The sequence below is a fragment of the Triturus cristatus genome, chromosome 5_2 (genome assembly GCF_964204655.1).
Source record: "Triturus cristatus chromosome 5_2, aTriCri1.1, whole genome shotgun sequence".
Lineage (NCBI taxonomy): Eukaryota > Metazoa > Chordata > Amphibia > Caudata > Salamandridae > Triturus > Triturus cristatus.
In genome coordinates this window covers 230,566,825-230,584,787 of record NC_140588.1, presented here as the reverse complement: position 1 = coordinate 230,584,787, position 17,963 = coordinate 230,566,825, and the positions used below count along the sequence as shown (strand labels likewise).

Sequence of the window (17,963 nt, the reverse complement as noted above, 5' to 3'; positions counted from 1 at the left end):
TAAGTAATGGGCAGAGTGGGCAATTGGCCAGGACTCCCAGCTTCCAATGGGCCCCCTGGAAACGTAACCTTTCTCTCTAGCTCACCCGTGTCCGTTTCCATAGCTAAACCCTTCTCCTCGTCTCCGCCTACCCCTAACTCTGACTCTGTCTCTCTTTGCCTAAAATCATCTTTAGGTCTTCGGGTCCCATGAAATACATATTTCTATTCTTTTTATGTGAACCCAGTTTACGAAAGTTTGATTTCCCATAATACGAGCTTCAATTAGCAGAAAATGGGTGATAAAATTCAAAGTTGTTACAAACAGGGGTCCCTAAAATATGTCTTGCCCGGCCCCAAAATTCCTTAAAACTAAACTGATTGTTCAACAGTAAGCCAAAAAGAATAGTAAGCAGATCACAGACACACGATCGCTGTGAATATAGCCAAGTAGCTACGTAGATGTTTAAACAGCTACTAAATTACACAGATAATATTTTTTTCATATGCAATCCACAAACTCCCATACTCAGGGTGCTAATACCTTGAGTTATTGAGCTGCCGTCAAAAGGGCACCATGCTGAACACAGGCCAAGGTCCTAAGGTGCAGAACTCAACACGCAAAATCGAATCATAATTTGTATCAAATGAGGCATGCCAGCAATGCATTTCTTGTATCTAACCGTAGGACCTCCATTTCAACCAGCAACAAGGGCATTTCACTGAAATAACTCTACAAATTCCGTGCTCTTTACAAAGATTTTACAAATAAAAGAAAATTTTAAAAATTAAAAATTAAATTAAAAAAAAGATAAAAGTCAAATATGTGCACCTTTAAAAAAATTAATCCATCAAGCAGGACCTTTTTATAATGGTGTACGTACTTGTATACAAAACTACATATAGTTATTTTTACTTCAGGCAAGATTGCTATTGTGCTAACCTATGCAACTGAAAATCTACTGATCACTTCAAACACAACGGTGTTATTGTAGTTTTACTGTATCAACTTGTTACTGTACTTAACTGTGTCCTTGTATATATAATTGTGTTAATAGATACAATACATAGTTGCTTACTCATGGCTGTATGCAAACACGCGTTACTGTATAGCGTGTTGCTGCATACACGTAACAAAATATTTTCTGCACATGCTTGTGCTATCATTCTTTTACAATCAGCTGCACATATAAACTGTTAAAACACACACATTAATACATATGCATCTGTTACTGTAAACGTGTGTTACTATTCACATTAATGTTTCGCTGTGTACAACGTTGATACTGTAAAACACACTTATTGTTCTCAACACACAACTGTTTTCCTGCAGAATTGTATCACTGTTCCTGGACCCCTATTGGCAGTTCCTAAAAAAAAAAAAAAAAAAAAAAAAACCCAATGTTGGTGGTCGCCCATTTGGCCACTTGCCTAGAAGTTCCACTTCCTCAAGAAGAATCACAAATTGTAATGCCTGCGGAGCATTCTTTATTCGAACTGCTGTCCTCACCCAACTCACCCGTGTCATTTTAACAACAGAAGCAGTTTCAGCTGAAGTCCCTTCCTCATCCTCCCCACTCTCAAATCCTTCTCAGGTTTGCACTCTTTTACCTGCTTCCCCATGCTGTCTGACCAGTCACTGCAATATTGCTCTACAAATTAAACAAATGGTATCACAACACCTTACAAAGGCACGACTAAACGTTACCATGTAATCAAACTTCTATCCAAAATTCGATGCATCTAAAAATTACCAGGAATCTAGGGAGCAAAAACATAAAATGAATGTGATATTGCATTTTAAGGCGCAGATGTAAGTGCAAATAAAGAAAAAGTGAAAAAATGTGTGGTAGGAGAGAATTGCCAATATACCATCATTGACCGAAATTCATTGCCTTTGTCAGTCATTTGACCACCACCATAATTCCAAATGTATGTATGTATACAAAAAACTGACAGTTACGTCTGGTCACCACGCATCAAGCAATTTGTGATTAAAAAAAAAAATGGAACCTGTCATACATACAGCTCAAATACTCTCCAGGAGTGGACTACATTTCCCACAAAGCCTTAGTAAAACAACTGGCATTGCAAATTCAGTTTGCATGAACCCTACACTCCAAACATATGCTGATACAAAATCATTTTCACAAATGGACTTAAAAAGTGCAAACTGTAATGATAAAGTTAGTCCAATTAATATGTGTCTGGGCATATATAGTGACAAATAATTAAATATCTAAAAATGTCCCCACAGACAAGTGAGGGTGAAAGAGAACATGCTTTGGGGGCACTGTTAACAAATGATTAATGCACAGAATGTTAAAGAGAGGCAGGGAAGGGTCAGTCACTGAACGGAAAAGAGCAGAAAACCACTAGCAGTCGGAAGGAACAGATAACAGTAGAATAGCTACAGTCAACTGTTGACTGAGGAACACACTAACAACGAAGAATATAATTTAGTCGTTATTACTACACCAGGGATTTCAGATAATGTCCTGGTTTTGTTTGCTTATATAACAAACTTGAATTTGCAATGTCCAATACTTATAGGAATTTACATTTCTAAAAAAAAAAAATGGGAAAGTAGATTATTTTTGAAAGAGGGTAGGTACCCAAACAAGCATTTGCAATGCAATAGCCCTTTGATTTACGAGATTTTGAGCTATTGGCAATGCAATATCTTAAACACTCGCAAATGCGAGACCTATTGCATTGCAAATATTGGTTTGTTTTCTAGCGCCCATACGGCCCTTTCACATTCATGGAGGCCGCAAGCTGTGTCTAAAGAAAGGGACGTGTCCGACATGAAAGTGAAACCGCGGCAAGGGGCGCTTTGACAAAAAGAAAAACATCCGTTTGTCAAGTAGACAAACAGATGGTTTTTTAGGTCGAGCCTGGGCAGCGCATACACTGCTGCGAGGTATGCAGTATTGGAGTATGGCTTTGGGGCCCGCCCACTCTCTGCCCATATTTTTTTATTGGCTTGTCTCATTTTTCTTCGTAAACACTGGCTTCCTAGTTGTTAGTCCCTCCTTGGTATCGCATGTGCTACCTCCCATAACGACTGGACCTTTTACTTGTCTTGTTACACGGTCTGCTTTATCTTGGCTGTGAGCAATATTTTGTTTAATGATTTTCCCCCATTCCAGCCACTAGGTCGCAGCACGCCGCTCGCTTTGATTTTACTTATTAATGGCGGTCCATTTTAACCATAGCCCCAGCGTTTCTTTATTTTTTATTTTAGCAGCGCAGTCCACTTCAAGTATAACTGCAATGCTTATTTATTTACTTAATTTTGTTTACTAGCACCCATGCGAAGATTTTACATTCATGGAGGCCGCACCCCTTTCTTTAGACAAGCCGTGTCTAAAGAAGGGCATTCGGCCGTTATTAAAGTAAAAGCGCGACATGGGCACCTTTACAAATCTTTGTCAACTTGACAAACAGATGGTTTTTTTTGTCAAAGCGCCCCATGCCGCGGTTTCACTTTAATGTTGGCCACACCCCATTCTTCAGACGCAGCTTGTCTAAAGAAAGGGGCGTGGCCTCCATAAATGTGAAAGCGCACCATGGGTGCTAGTAAACAAAAAAATATTTGCAATGCAATAGGTCTCGCATTTGAGTGAGTTTGAGCTATTGCATTGCCAAATTTAGACAAGGCGGCACCAAGGAGGGGCAAACAAGCCTAATAACGACTCGGAAGCCAGCATTTACGATGGACAATGACACAAGCCAATTAAAATATGGGCGGAGAGTGGGCGGGGCTTCAAAGCCATACTCCAATACTGCATGCCTCGCAGCAGCACATGCGCTGCCCAGGCTCGACCTAAAAATGGCCCACAACTTCAGTAGAATATCATCATCATCTGCCCCCTTTGAGATTGTTTTCTGCGCAACCATTGCACTCGTGTTCTCTCAATTTGCACAACACTACTTGGATTTTTCTTGGCCTTCCAGTTTACCAAATTAAACAAATGAAGAGGCGTCAGAACACTGTTGCTCGTTAGTGGCGAGTCTTTACCAACACATCAGGAATTAGCAACCCGCTACTCGCTGCAGAAGCTGCTGAGAAGTGTATAGTTTAAGCACAAGTTGCACCAGACACCTTCATACTCACGGTTCTAAGAGGGACCAAGGTTTGAAATGGTGATGGGTAATTTTGATTGCTTGTGCCCAGGTTGCGGAAAGTGCATTTCAGAACAGGAGATCTACTACAGATAAAATCATGCTTCAAAGGATTTTGAAGGTGTTTCTGTTTCCAAAAAGAGCCATAACATGCTAAATTATTGTATTCGGTGCCCACAGGCCTTATGGGAGTTTGAATGTTCCAGAAATGTTGCTAACATGACAAAACATTAGTGAGAGCACATGAATATCTAACCATGTTCACACAAAGCTGACAATCTGAATTGTGTAGACATATATTAAGAGTAAATTTCTAATTACATCTAAAAATACAGTGCACTGTTTGGGTAAGAAGATGTAAAAGATATCCAAACTAAAACTATTTGGAACCATAGTGAGATACAGGACTTTTAACTGTGCTGGTTAGGATACACTCCCAGGGGCGGCTCCTCCATTGGAGGGGAAGAGCACCGCCCCACTTAAATACCCCTGAGATGAAAAATAAAATGGTAATTCATCAACATTTTATTTTTCAACCTCTCGGTCTGAACCGAGAGTCAAGATGGGTCAGGGCTTAGTGAGAGCAGCAGCACGGAGGAGGGTGGACTGTATGTGGACTTTTCAAAGTGCACATGGCCTTTTGGCAGCCCGTCTTGCGATGGCCAGCCAGACATGCGCACTTTCCAACCCAGAGCAAGTACAGGCCTCCAGATTGCTGTGGAGCGCAGAGACAGGCTGCTCCTTCCAATCAGGCCGCTGCTCTCATGCTAATGAGAGCAGTACCAGGATTGGTCAAGGGAGTTGCTGGGGCCTGCACTGCAGTTGCGACAAGGTCCGGAGGGGGGAGGTGCTGTAATGAGGTGTTTTTTTTATAAATTTTCATTTTATTTGCACGTGCACGCCCATTTATATTTCCAAAATCTTTTTGCACCCACTCCTCATAGATGCCACCCGCCATTGTACACACCCCAACACAGCTGTTGCAATAAGGTGACAAACTTTGAATTAAAACTCTGAATATGAGAAGTGTCTTCACATTTAAATTCAGATCAGGCACCAGTTACCTCCAAAAATTATTCTGCAATGTACCTAAAAAGAGAGAAAAGACTAAAGAGGACTCAAAACGAAATATGGAGACATTCCTGTCTGAGAACACGTTTTTCCAAGTCAGCTAGCTCATCCTAGACAAAACATAGAAGAGGGAAAACATAATATCTGCTAATTATCTCCGCACATGCTTCTTCTAACAAGAATTTTATTAACTTTTCCCACCTCATCACTGCCTGATCTCGATGCTTGGAAAGAGCTTATTAATAATACAAAATAGGATTGTTAACATCATATGTGCAACATTAAACATGCAATTTCTATTGAACCGAATAGATATTTAAAAATGTACAAAAAAATGGTAAATAGAGAGCCTGTTCTCAGGATAATCCTGAAAGCTGATTGGACGAGACGAGAAGAAGGCAACATGGACTGCAACATTTCTTTTCGACTGTTTATATTCGTGCGTGTTCCTAGAGTAGTTTAACACACATTTTCACTCACACACTCTCTATCCCACACATCCATGCTCTTGAGGCTCAATGCTTTCCTGCTCAACACAGAAAGCTGATTTATAACCATTTCAATTTTATTTGCATAGTTAATTAAAACTGTTGCAGTACAAAAAATGTATTCAATTAAAAATCTGTCATATACATACATAAAACTTATTCCTTCATGTTTACTTATATCTAAAACCCATGCTAAGAAAGCTTGCTAGATTTGAGCAAATATAGCAGCATAGTTGTCAGTTTTATCTGCTTAAATTGTATATTAAAAGTATCATCAAAACCGCCTTGCACATTTGCATGTGTTTTTTCTGGCTAGGTTCTAAATGTCTCCATTTCTGGCATTTTGCTTCCGCACAGTCTCAAAAACGTACTGCTCTGCAATTCAATTGTGGGTCACTAGGTGCAAACAGTGGCGGCTGGTCCATTAGGGGCGTTGGGGCAGCACCCCACAAAAGAATCGGGCAACAGCCAGTGAACAGGAATGTAAACAGACAAATTGACAGCTTACAATTCGTCTGTTTACATTTCCGGGCCCGCCTGTGCGCTTCATTGGTGAAGTGCGCTGTGCTCATGTCATGCACAGCGCACGCAGGCAGAGACGAGCAGCAGAGTTCAAAAGATGGTCTGCGCATGTGAGAGAGGAGCAAAGCCCCTCACTCACATTCACAAACCATTAGGTTTGCTGCGCATGCCCTGTGTAGAGCAGGAGTTTGAAGATAGGCTCCTGCTCGGGCGGTGATGCGTTTTGCGCAAAGTCGCCCCATGCCCTATCAAATACCAGGAGACTTTCAGCCGCTCGGCCCCCCAGTCTCCTAATTGGCAAAGGAAAAGAGCGGGGAGAAGTTACTTCCACCAAGTTGCAGCGCAGACGTGATGCGACGCGGGACCGGAGAAGATGCCTGGTAAGTTCTTTTATTGATCTAATAATATCAAAATACGTGTCCAGTCGTGTTATTGTCCAAGGTCTGTTCAGACGCTTACACACCTCGAGGTAATGCATTCGTCTACTCGTCTCTCCTCCATGCTTGTGACTTCTCACAGAATCTCATGCCAGTAGCCGCTCATGACCACTAAAACACACAAGATGCCGGACTCTATTCTTGCAGGAAGGATCCGCCTGCCTCCCCCTGGACGAGTCGTGTGTTGTGTAGCGCCGAGAGGGTGCGCCTGATGCTCTTGGCAGTATCAATGCAGTAGGCACTTCCCAAGCTGCAATCAACTGCCGCATTATTTCAAAGCACCGCATTTCTTCAAAACCGGGGTCTTGTTAAGCTGTTCTCAAAAAACGAAAACCTGACTGCACTTACAGAATATTCTTGCAAACGTCACTGTCTAACAATGTAACGTTCGGTTTAAACGCACATGCAGTATGACCGAGGATGTGGTAAATAAATGAGGGACTGTGTTTTACAAGAGGCTGTTTCTTGATGCGTGCTCGATAATTAGTAAGTCATTTACCCAGGCCTTTAAGTGACAATGTATTTCTCCTCTCTAGTGTATTTTTGATAGGAATTATAAAAATATTTATAGAATGAAAGCATGTTACAGCATTTGATGATTTAAATGTTCATTAGTCATTCGCAGTAATGTTTTATGCATCCCAGTAATATTCTGTGCATTCAAACAACGTACAAAACTTTCTTTGCCCTTAAAGTATTCTGCAACCCTGTTGTATGCTATGCATTCAAGATACTTACAGCGCTTTGATTCTGCACCCCTGTCATAACATTTGTATCCAAGTCATTTACAGCGCTTTCTAGTAAAGTATTGTGCATTTCTGTCATATGCGATACATCCAAGTCATTTATACTCTGAAGCTACAGACCCTGCCACGCGTGATGCACCTCTGAGAAGCATACACACTGAGTGCCAGCACTGGGCCTAGCTTAAAAAACATAAAAATAGAAAAGTTTGTGACGCTAGGCCCTGCTGGTACACAGCATGTATATTGCTCAGAGGTGCGTGGCACTGGCAGGGTCTAGCTTCAGAAACATTTCTATCTACACGTTGTTATATGATGTCCCTTTATTAATGTAATAACTGCACTTTCACAATTGCTTTATTAACTTTCTTGCTTCTCAAATTTCCTTGAAAATGCACCATTTACCCACTCTTTTTTCAAAATTTTCCCGAACCCCCCTTAAGATGTTCAGGCTCGCTCGCTCGCCATGATGCACTCTGACAGAAAGATTACGCCGCACCATTTTCAACAGTCACCAGTCGCCACTGGGTGCAAAGCATACCAACAGAGCTTGCCTCCTGGTTCAAATCCCTGGTAGACTGAAAAGTTGTTTCAGAAATTTCTTTCATTCTTTGAGGAGTTCTTTACAGGAGCAAAGTAAATGCAGAATGTCTTCCCGAGCCATTCCGCATAATCGGCACACAGAGCCGGCTTTCTTGCTTAGCCAGGGTGGAAGATGCTGTGCGCAGGGGAGCAGTCCAAATCTATATTTCATAAAGGCAATTTTTATATTTTTGTCATATCCCAGGTTAAAATAAGCTTAGGCGCACGGCTTCATGTAAGTTTTCAGAGTCATCCATCCATGGGCTCTCTTTGATAGTGCGGCCTTGTCCTCCAGCCATGAGAGTAATTTCAGTCTTCCACACAAATTTTTTAAAGGTTAGGGTGGTTGTCGATGTTTCCCAAAGTTGGTTTAGCCCCAATTTGTGTAGACTGCTGTGAAGGTATTTTGCAGCTGGTGATGTAGCGTGCAATTGTAACTCCTTCCAGAGCTGTTCGTTTAGCGTTCCCCGAGGAGTTTTTCGCACTTTATCCCATGCAGTGATAAAGGACCCTTGTCTGGCAAATGATTATTTCAAGACGCCAAACTCAAGTCTAATTTGCGCAGGTGAAGTGTATTTCGGCAGCCCAAAAATGACTCTGTATGCAGTTGTTACTGTGGCATCGAGTATTTTCGCGTCCCTTTATAACCATTTGATTTATTGCTAATTGAGGTTTGCTACTGTTACTGCATGTTTTGTTTGTTTATTTGCTTGAGGCTCTATTAAGCTTCGTAAACTTTCTTTATGGGAAGTTCTGCTGATATTGATTGATTGAATTTGAGCTTTATCTTCTATCTCACTCTTTCTATACTTGAACTCCTTATGGGTTCTAACACCATTGTTGCCCCATTCTTAAATAGGTAGGGATTATATCCTTTATGGAATGCGCTTTATGCTTTATCATATGAAATATAATTTTGATCTAACCATACTTTTTCTTATTCAATTCTGATGATTGACTGAGATATTGAACTAATCTAATAAAGAGAAATATTTTACTAAACTTTTAATAAAACCCTTGAAACTAAGTCAAACTCTCATTATGGACTAAACTTAGCATTAAGATTTGTGATTATGATTTATGTGATGACTAGCTCCTAATTTTGATAAACGGCAGCCAGAATCCATCGCACCTGTTCTTAGGGTGGAAAAAAGATAAATAGAAGGAGCGATGATCAGCTCTGCGCGTGAGACGGTAAACCATAATATTTAAGTTGATTCTTGCTACTGCCATGATATTGTGATTCCTGTCAGTGTCTTGTTTATTGCAACAGTGACTGTTTGCTCCCTACCAAGTGTGCACCACTACTGCAAATACCACTTTACAAATCATCACACAAATGAACTTGTTATGTCCTGCATCATGTCATGTCTTGTGTTGATGCTTGTCCAGAGACTACCTCTCGTCAGGTTCCCTGTTCTCATCCAGATCTGTAAAGTCAGAGTATTCCAGGTTAGAACTGTTCCTGGAGTGTCAGTCAGGACAGATTAAGGACAGACGTGAAGTAAGACCAAAGTTTCTGGTGGAGCAAACTTATGGTGTACTCAATTTATCTTTACAGGAACTCTCAAACTTACTGGAGACAAACTCACAGAAATATTAAACAATTAAGCTCAGAAACAAAAAGAAAAAATACTAAAACAAAAAAAATGCAGAAACGTAAACACAGTTCTTGCTGCACACCAGCACTCTGACCTGTCCGTAGTAACGCATCCTTTGCTCGCACACCCATGCCTTAATTTAGATCTCATAGAAGCACTTAATGTTACAGAAACATCTCACAAAAGGTCTTCTCTGCCAAGATTTTCACTAACCATTACACACTCATCACCATCTGACTTTGTTATTTCAGACAACACAAGCATTATCTACTCATACTATGTTTGGACTTGTATCCAAATGTTGCACTCTAAAGCTGCCTAACAGTGGTACTTCACCCTTCCCACATGCAAATCATCTAAATAAATAAATACCTTCAATGTCAATTATTTCAATAGCCTAATATGACACAGTCAACATACCATCCTACACGACACCAAAAGAAATGCAATGCTCCATTGATTGCCACTCTTCTCTGTTTTACCTGTTTTACCTAATGTACATACAATAAGCAGTTGCTTGTCTGTCAATTCCTTTTTTCCAATACCTATTCCTGCATTTCAGCTCCTAGTTATCAGACGGAGACTGGTTAAAAAGAAAAATGAATTAGACATAAGGATGCGTTAACTACTTTTTCTTACCCACCACATTTCACCAATAACTCGGCTGTCGTGAACCAACGCTAAAGTGGGTAAATGATCAGTGAGACACAAGAAGCAAATGAGAAATTTAACGCAATCTAAGAAACATTTCCAAGAGTAAATTGGGGGAACAGTGTTCAAAAAGGAATATAGATTTCAATTTCTCTAAATATCTGCTTCGAAGTTGGCCTTACCTTTTCTATTGTGGCTAAGAACTTCATTACCACATATAACATTGAGTTTGTTCCTTCAATGTGCTCATAGAGAGGCTGGAACCCATGTACATCACCACCAAGTCAAAGGCACTATACACTAATCTTGGGAGACACCGTTATCACTCTAAAACCTCTCTCCATTGGAACTAGGGCTAACTATGCCCCCACCTTTGAATAAAATGGAAGGAATAGAAAAATGTGAGCAGTGGTCCCACTGACCAATGAAGCACACTGTAAAGAGCAATCCTCCTCCCCTCTGTATGGCTGTCGACCATAAAACAGTAGGTGGCCAAAACAAAATCTAACATACAACTTTCTAACAGCTGGGGCCTGATGTCAGGTCTTAAAATGGAGAAGTGCATTACCTGCACACTAATAGCCCCTTGTGTCAATCTCAGCTGTGAGAGGGTCTCTCTCATCAAACCTTGGGGCTGATCCCATAGAGATCAAAACGAAGGGCATGGAAAGCTTTCCTGGCACGCTCCAGTGAGGTCCCCTACCGAATTCAAAGCAAGAGACTGCATGAATCTTTCTTTTTTTCCAACCACAGAGATTGTGCATCTCATCTCCCCAAAATGTATCTGCATTGAAGGCTCCTGCTACTTCATGTGTGAGATAAACATGGATTGTTTCTTGCATCACTAACCCCTTCCCCCCAGAAAATGCAGTTCAAGTAATAAAATGCCTTCTCATAATGTTAAAGCTTAATCTTGATCCTCATAATCAAGCCGAGTCTTGCATTAATCAGCAGCAGATGATCTATAACCAAAGCAATCACAAACTTACTGTTTACATTTCTCATGCCGGTCAATGAGTAATAGCCAGAAAATTGACATTTGCCCAACAGCATCACATTTGTTTTGTACACATTGCTAACAAAGAGACAGTGCTTCCACAAGCCCTCCTTGGTGCCCAAAATCTGGTAAAGGGTAATAGCAGTGTAAGCATTCAGAACAAAATAGTCTGAGAATAGCAACTCAAGGTCATCCACTGATCCTCTGAGAGCAATTTCGTGGGCGGTAGGAAGTTTGTGTGTCAACTCATTCACTGGTTCAATACAGGCTCCAACACAGTTCAAAGTATAGACGCTGCTAAGAGCGACCAGTGTTGCATCACCACACCTACATGACCACAACATTGTCATTGATACAAATCAACTAACAGAATCAAATGCTTCGCGTAGGTCAATAAAGGCAAGCTGCAAATAGAGAATTCTTGATGCAGGGGTATAGAATTCCTGTAGCCGGACTCCCAGGACATATTGTTTGGGGTCAAGGCCAACAAGTTTTCATGTGTATTTTGCCCATGGGACAAGTAGGCCCAACCCCCTGCAGCACAAACCCTTTGGCTATCAGTTTACAGTACCACATTATGGATCAGGCGAGGGCACTTTCTGCAGTTAAGGCAATATTTGTGCCAATATGTGAACGCTGTTCGTTTGTATTTATGGTTGATTAGTACAAAACCTTTCGTATTAGGGTGAGCACTCTAAAGAAATGTTGTAAGCTTGGACTACACATCTGACAGTGGTTAACATGTGTACATGAGTTTCCAATGTTTAACAATATGAGGCTACACACAATGCTCCCAGAATGCTCTCTAATTAGATACAAATATCTGTAGAAGCTTGAAAGTAAGATTGATGATCCTTGGCTTTCAAAATAAAATGTTTGCAAGAAAATGCAACTAGGAAAAAATGTTTTTGCTAAACTACTGTGAAATTGTGCGTAACATCTCTGTGAAGCATCAATTAGTAAAATGTGTTGATGCATGCAAGTATTTCCAAACAATGTTTATAATGGAAAATCAATGCAACCAGTTTCAGCAAGATAATGGGAAAAATGAAAATAAACAAGCCTTGGCAAGCTAATATGTTTGATATTGGTGGGCAGCCTTTTGGTTTTGTCCATGTGTCTCTTGTTTTGATATCGTTTTGATAAAAACGTTATGGGAGCATCTAGGCTCTCACCATTATAACAAACATTGGCAAAAAGCAATAATATCTTTGTTCTAAAAAAAAAAAAATCATAATTAAAAAAACACAGTAGTCCCTGGCACTGAATGAAACTACTTTCTGTGCTGATATGCTCCTTACGAAAGAGCTGCGCCTAGATAGATAGATAGATAGATAGATAGATAGATAGATAGATAGATAGATAGATAGATAGATAGATAGATAGATAGATAGATAGATAGATAGATAGATAGATAGATAGATAGATAGATAGGTATTGTTTTAGTGGTCTTGGTTAAAACACAGACCTAATTAGGGGCCCAATTCTTAAAGAAAGTCACAAAATTGCACCCATGGTATATGTCCTTGCATTAGTGCAGATTTACAGCTTTCATGAATTTACAGACGTAGGCCAGGAAATTATACTATTAGAAAACATTGGCAAGCTGCTTCTTAGCATGAGCAAATATGCAAGTATAGATTTGTTCATGCGAAAATCTGTTGAGCATCTGCAAGTTCACTTCCTCTCCAACCACTTGTTCCCAACCCTAGAAGAAGTTTTACTTCTGCCATTGTTAGAAGTAAATTTCCAATCTTTCTCAATATGGGAAAATACTGGAGAAGATCTGGCAACAATTCTCAAAACATGCAATTAAGTAGGTTTGCAAAGACTCAAAAGGACAGTCCAACCCTGGAACATTGCTTTACGCTACCTATTGCTAGAATTCAAACCCTACTATAGTAGGAGCCCTGGCATAATCAGAAAGGCTTATATTAGAGCTTTTATATAATGAAATTGCTGCCATAATTTGCAGCTGCACTACATGGCATCAAAGGGACAAGTGGATTTTTTACAGGACAAGTGGATTTAGGAAGCAACCTGCCCCATGGGCAATTAGATATTTTACTAAATTCCGCTCCCCTGTTGATGGCAACAAACGTCTATATGGACAGGCTGAATGAGAGGAACTATTTCCCTCTCTCCTAATCCTGCAAAAAGAAACGCTTACAGTTCAGTCACCATTCCTGAGCCACACTTCCGGCTTAGACTTCCACAAAGGACACATGGCACACACCTTTGAGGAAGCATCAAGAAGGGATATCAAATTATATAATGCTTGGTCTGTCCTATCCCCATTACCCTTCTTGACAATAGGTTCTCTTACAGCCTGCCTCCAAGATGGGGGGTGGCCGACTTTATGCAAGGATGGAGCTTGTCATCAAATAAAAAACATTTACATACTAGTCCAAATTAGATTTAAGAAGACCAACAGCACCGTGAAGGGGACTGGCACTCTGCTGGGTTTTTCACAAACTTGGACTCTCATGATTTTGGCTATTAAAAATGTCAAGGATGGAACACTTTTGTTGAAGCTTTTTCCCTTAAGGGCAGAGTGACCTTGAGAGCAATCACATGCTGCTAAAGTAATCATATCATGCCTCTTTCAAGATGGCAGGAACAGAAGGTCTTCGGCACTGAATGTTGGCAGTTCACACCAACTACCAGAAGCCTCTAACAATCTTACTGTGCACAGTCAACCTAATCTTCTAGGAAGCCCCCCTCTGAAATGAAAATTCATCACATTAGCCTACATAAGCAAAACAGGATGTCATTGGGACAAATATTACCTCCTATAAAACCTCATCAGAGATCTCAATGGACCTTTGTTTGGACAAGTGCACTGCCAACAATTCACAAACAGAAATAAGTGATCATAAGTCAGCATTAGAAGCAAAGAGTCAAATGAATAGACAGCAAACCAACAAGCACAACTACGACCAAAAGGTAACTAGGACAGTCTCACAACAGTCCTTAAGAGAATAATTTCTTGTATGTTAATCCAGGTATGCCAGTTAAAGTGCTGTTCAGTTCTACTCCTAATATGTACACCAACAACAGAGTCAAAAGGCATCGCATCAATGCCAGTAGAGAAGTGACCCGGGAAAAAAGAACAAATCCAAAAGGCACACCCGAGACACAAAAACTGTGCCATAACCAGCAGACAACTAGAAAATAGAATAGACTAGAAACCAAGAGAGTCAGGTGAGGGCATGGCACTTAAGACACGGTTCAGTTCCAATTCTGATCTGTACACTAAAGACACATTCATTTGGAGCCACAACAGTACCAGTGAAACAAGAAAAGAAAGTTTACGTCTTGGCTCAATTCACCTTCTTTTATCCCATCCCTCTTTAGAAAGTAAGTCAAGTATTGGTTTCCTGCTTGGACCTTCCAAAATAATCAAATATTCCCAAGCAGAGAGCAGGAAACATGAACTACCAACAAATTTAATGTGAAGCAATCTTTATAAAAACTTTGGAAGATGCTGGTGCTATGGAGAGAAATATTTGCTTAACAAGCTCAACAACTGTTTCCATTAATTATTATTTGTGTGTAAACAGTATACAAGCGACTTACCAAAACTTTATTTTCCACTTTGTCGCCCCTAACTTCCAGTTTTATTTTCTTCCTCACCGCAATCTTGATCTTCCTGCCAATAACATCCCTGACACTTTCTGGAATGGCAAGAAAATTCATGTCAAATACTTTAAGGAGCACATACGCTACTGCCAAGACCTTTTAGTACAAACATTTTACTGTAATAGTGCTCTAAAAAGGCGTGTTCTAACAAATCTTTCTGCTCGGGTCATTCAACAGTGGTTACGCTGTGGTCTGCAGTGCTTCCCACACTGAGCAAAGAGTAGGCTTAGGTAACAGACAAGCTTAGGAGTTAGCCTACTTTGTCTCCAGCCTAGACAGAGGTCACATGAACCTCACTATGACATATCAGGCTTGGGTGTTGCTTAACTCAAGTGCAAATACTCAAACTGATGCCAGTGCAAACTGAGCACAGGAAGTGCCCCATCCCTCAACAAAATGCTTCCCGGTCCTTGAAACAGTTTCAGCAGCCTCTGAGCCTACACGTTTCGCTGTAACATGATGCAACTAGGGCTTGCTCTAACAGGTCTCTGTTATTCGGCAAATGTTATACACTCAGGGCTCGATTCACAAAAGGTGTTGCTGTTAGTAGGTGTGCTTACTCTAGTCCTACTCCTAGCCTAACACTCTATTCCAGGAGTAAGACAGGTGAACTCCGGCCTTACTCTTGGCATTTAGTAGCAAGCCAGGAGTACTTCAAAAGTCACAGAAAATTCAGTGGGAATCAGGCCATCAGACCTGGTGTGCTTCCTGCTTCCGTCAGTCAACCAACCTGCAGGGAAAAGCAGGCAGAAGCAGTCACCAAGCCAAACCTGCCAACTGGTCCAGGACAACAGGTTGAATTTCAGCCAGGCCTAGATTTTTTAGCACACAACTGTAAGCATGGAGGTATCTGTAATCCAATTTTTATAACAAGCCTATTGATGCTTTGTGATGTCGACAAGATAACAAGAACTGGCTGACACACATCTTTATGACATGGGTAGTTGACATGTCTTAACAGTCTCACAGCGCTGTGGTCACTAACCAACAGTGCGTGCTTGACATTAAAACCTCAACTAGACAGCACCAAAAGTGATGAAAGGAGTTGTCGAATTAATCGTGGTTATTTGTAATTATTCAAAGTCGCAGTGCAGGCATCACTTTTCACAGTGGAACGGGATCAGTGCTCGTCTGTATAACATTGTTCACTGTCTGTGATGGCACAGTGACCAAAAATAATGGCCTACAAAGCAGTCAGAGTGATTACCAGTGGTTGGAATTAATAAATTCCAACCACCACATTTTTGTCTTATTCAAAGGACCTACCTACAGGATGCTGTGAGGTTTATGTCATTGGCGCACAGCCCTAAACTCAGACCAATAATACTCCCTGTCAATTAAAGCTGAAGATCATTCTGCACCGTCAACATATACTCCTTGGTTGATCATATAACTCTTTGTCACTCAGACAACTTGTTTCCAGTCCTGGATATTTGTTTATCAAATCAGTGTATTCTGGAGGTTGTAGTCATGGTTCTGTTCACCTGAGCTAACAGGTCTGTTAATCTGTTTGTTCTCATACTAGGGATGGACTACAACTCCCATAGAGCAATGCGCTAACTGCTTAGAAAGGCAGAGCAAAGTTAGGCATGACATGAGGCCACTTGACAGCCAAGCTATACAACAGATCTCAAGATGCTCCAAGTTCCGCCTGGGGAAGATTTACCCGATCCTATATTTTTCATCAGATTCAGCGACAGCTACAAGTCGATCTGCTTTTCTTCTTTACAAACACAAGACAGTAGGTGCCAGAATGCTCCCTAGAAAGCACGCAAGTGCTGCACACAGACGTCGATAGTGCTGGGCATGGAGCACTGATGTGTGGTTATTTACCTGTAATCTTCATTACCCCGATTAAGGTCCACCTCCTCCCAGTCCTGACATTAGTAATGCGGGATCACCTCACTATTGTAAGGACTGGGGGGGGGGGGGGGGGAGGTGCTAATGTGGAGGTAGGACAAGCGCTCTTAATTAGAAAAAAATGACCTTTCTGACATTCAACACTTAGATTGTCCATTAAAATACCAGTTTATAAAAATAAAAAATAAATCAATGGAAATCGGAGCATGGCTCTGTTTCAGTCCATGAAATAATCTTATTGGAAGGCTCTGATGGTGGCAGGTAAATGCAAGTGCACCTCTGCTCTGCTTGACCATTGGCTGCTCGTGTAAACATTAAGTTACTCAACCCTCCCTCCCCCTCTTGCACTTGATAGTGAGGTGGTGACACCCCCTCCCCCTTTTTTTCGCCATGGAAAGCAAATCCCTTTAATCCTCACAACAAATCTCAAGCGGCAAAGACAGCAGCAGCCTATAACGAGCCCCCACCCTCCCTGCGGCCCCAACCTGTGGTGCATGTATGCATTTTAGCATAGCGAGGCAGAGGAAACTTCCCTACCCTGGCGCAGCCTCTTGTCCAGGTGAGCCCCCCACGTACACCGGCAGCAAAAAATGGAAACCTTACCCAGCAACTCTTTGGGAATATCCGAGGTCTCTTCGGTCATTTTGTCCGCCTTTTGTTTACAGCTGAATTTGCAAAATGTTGTTTCCTTTTAACGTATAATCCAAAAAAAAACGGTGATTGAGCTGTCAAAAAACGTGGTGGCCGATGTAAAGTGCCCTGCCGCAAGAGGCTATTCCGTTGTAAGGTGTCTCTTCCAGGGCTCCCCCATGCCTCTGCTGCTGGAGTCGGTGTTTTGGATGAAAACGTTCAGTGTGTTCCAGTTGGGAAATAGCAGCGAGCATTGGCTGCGAAAGGAGGAAGGAGGAGGGCGTTGGGAAAAAAACACCGAAGCGAGGGGGAGGGGGCACCGAGCAGCAGCAACTATTTTCTCTTTCGCCACTATAGTGCCTTTATCTGCTTTCCTTGCTTCCTGGTACAAGCTGGTGCTTGTCTTGTGATTCCCTGCTCGAGCTCGGCGGCACGCTGACGGCACTCCCTCTCTGCCGTCCTTCGCCTGAACTGGGCGGCGCGGCTCCTGTGCGCCCGTGGGCACGCAGGCAAGGGGGTGCGCCTCGAGGGCGAAGCGGCTGCACCTAGGGAAGGACGGAGCTTGACGGATAAACACCCCCCCCCCCCCCCCCCCCCCGGGCTCACGTTTTATCTGTGTACATCTCGGTTCTG

At 41.6% G+C, this 17,963-nt stretch overlaps 1 protein-coding gene across 1 annotated transcript in view; it reads right to left on the bottom strand.

Annotated features, from left to right (window-relative positions):
- CARMIL1 (capping protein regulator and myosin 1 linker 1) overlaps positions 1 to 17,599 on the bottom strand; it is a 995,540-nt gene extending 977,941 nt beyond the window's left edge. Inside the window, exons 1-2 of the mRNA XM_085607022.1 lie at positions 17,304 to 17,599; positions 14,778 to 14,875 (exon numbers count right to left, since the gene is read on the bottom strand). Coding sequence (XP_085463148.1) covers positions 14,778 to 14,875; positions 17,304 to 17,343 — 138 coding nt within the window. The 5' untranslated portion in view covers positions 17,344 to 17,599. The remainder of the gene's footprint in view (positions 1 to 14,777; positions 14,876 to 17,303) is intronic.
- Between the last annotated feature and the right edge of the window lie 364 nt (positions 17,600 to 17,963).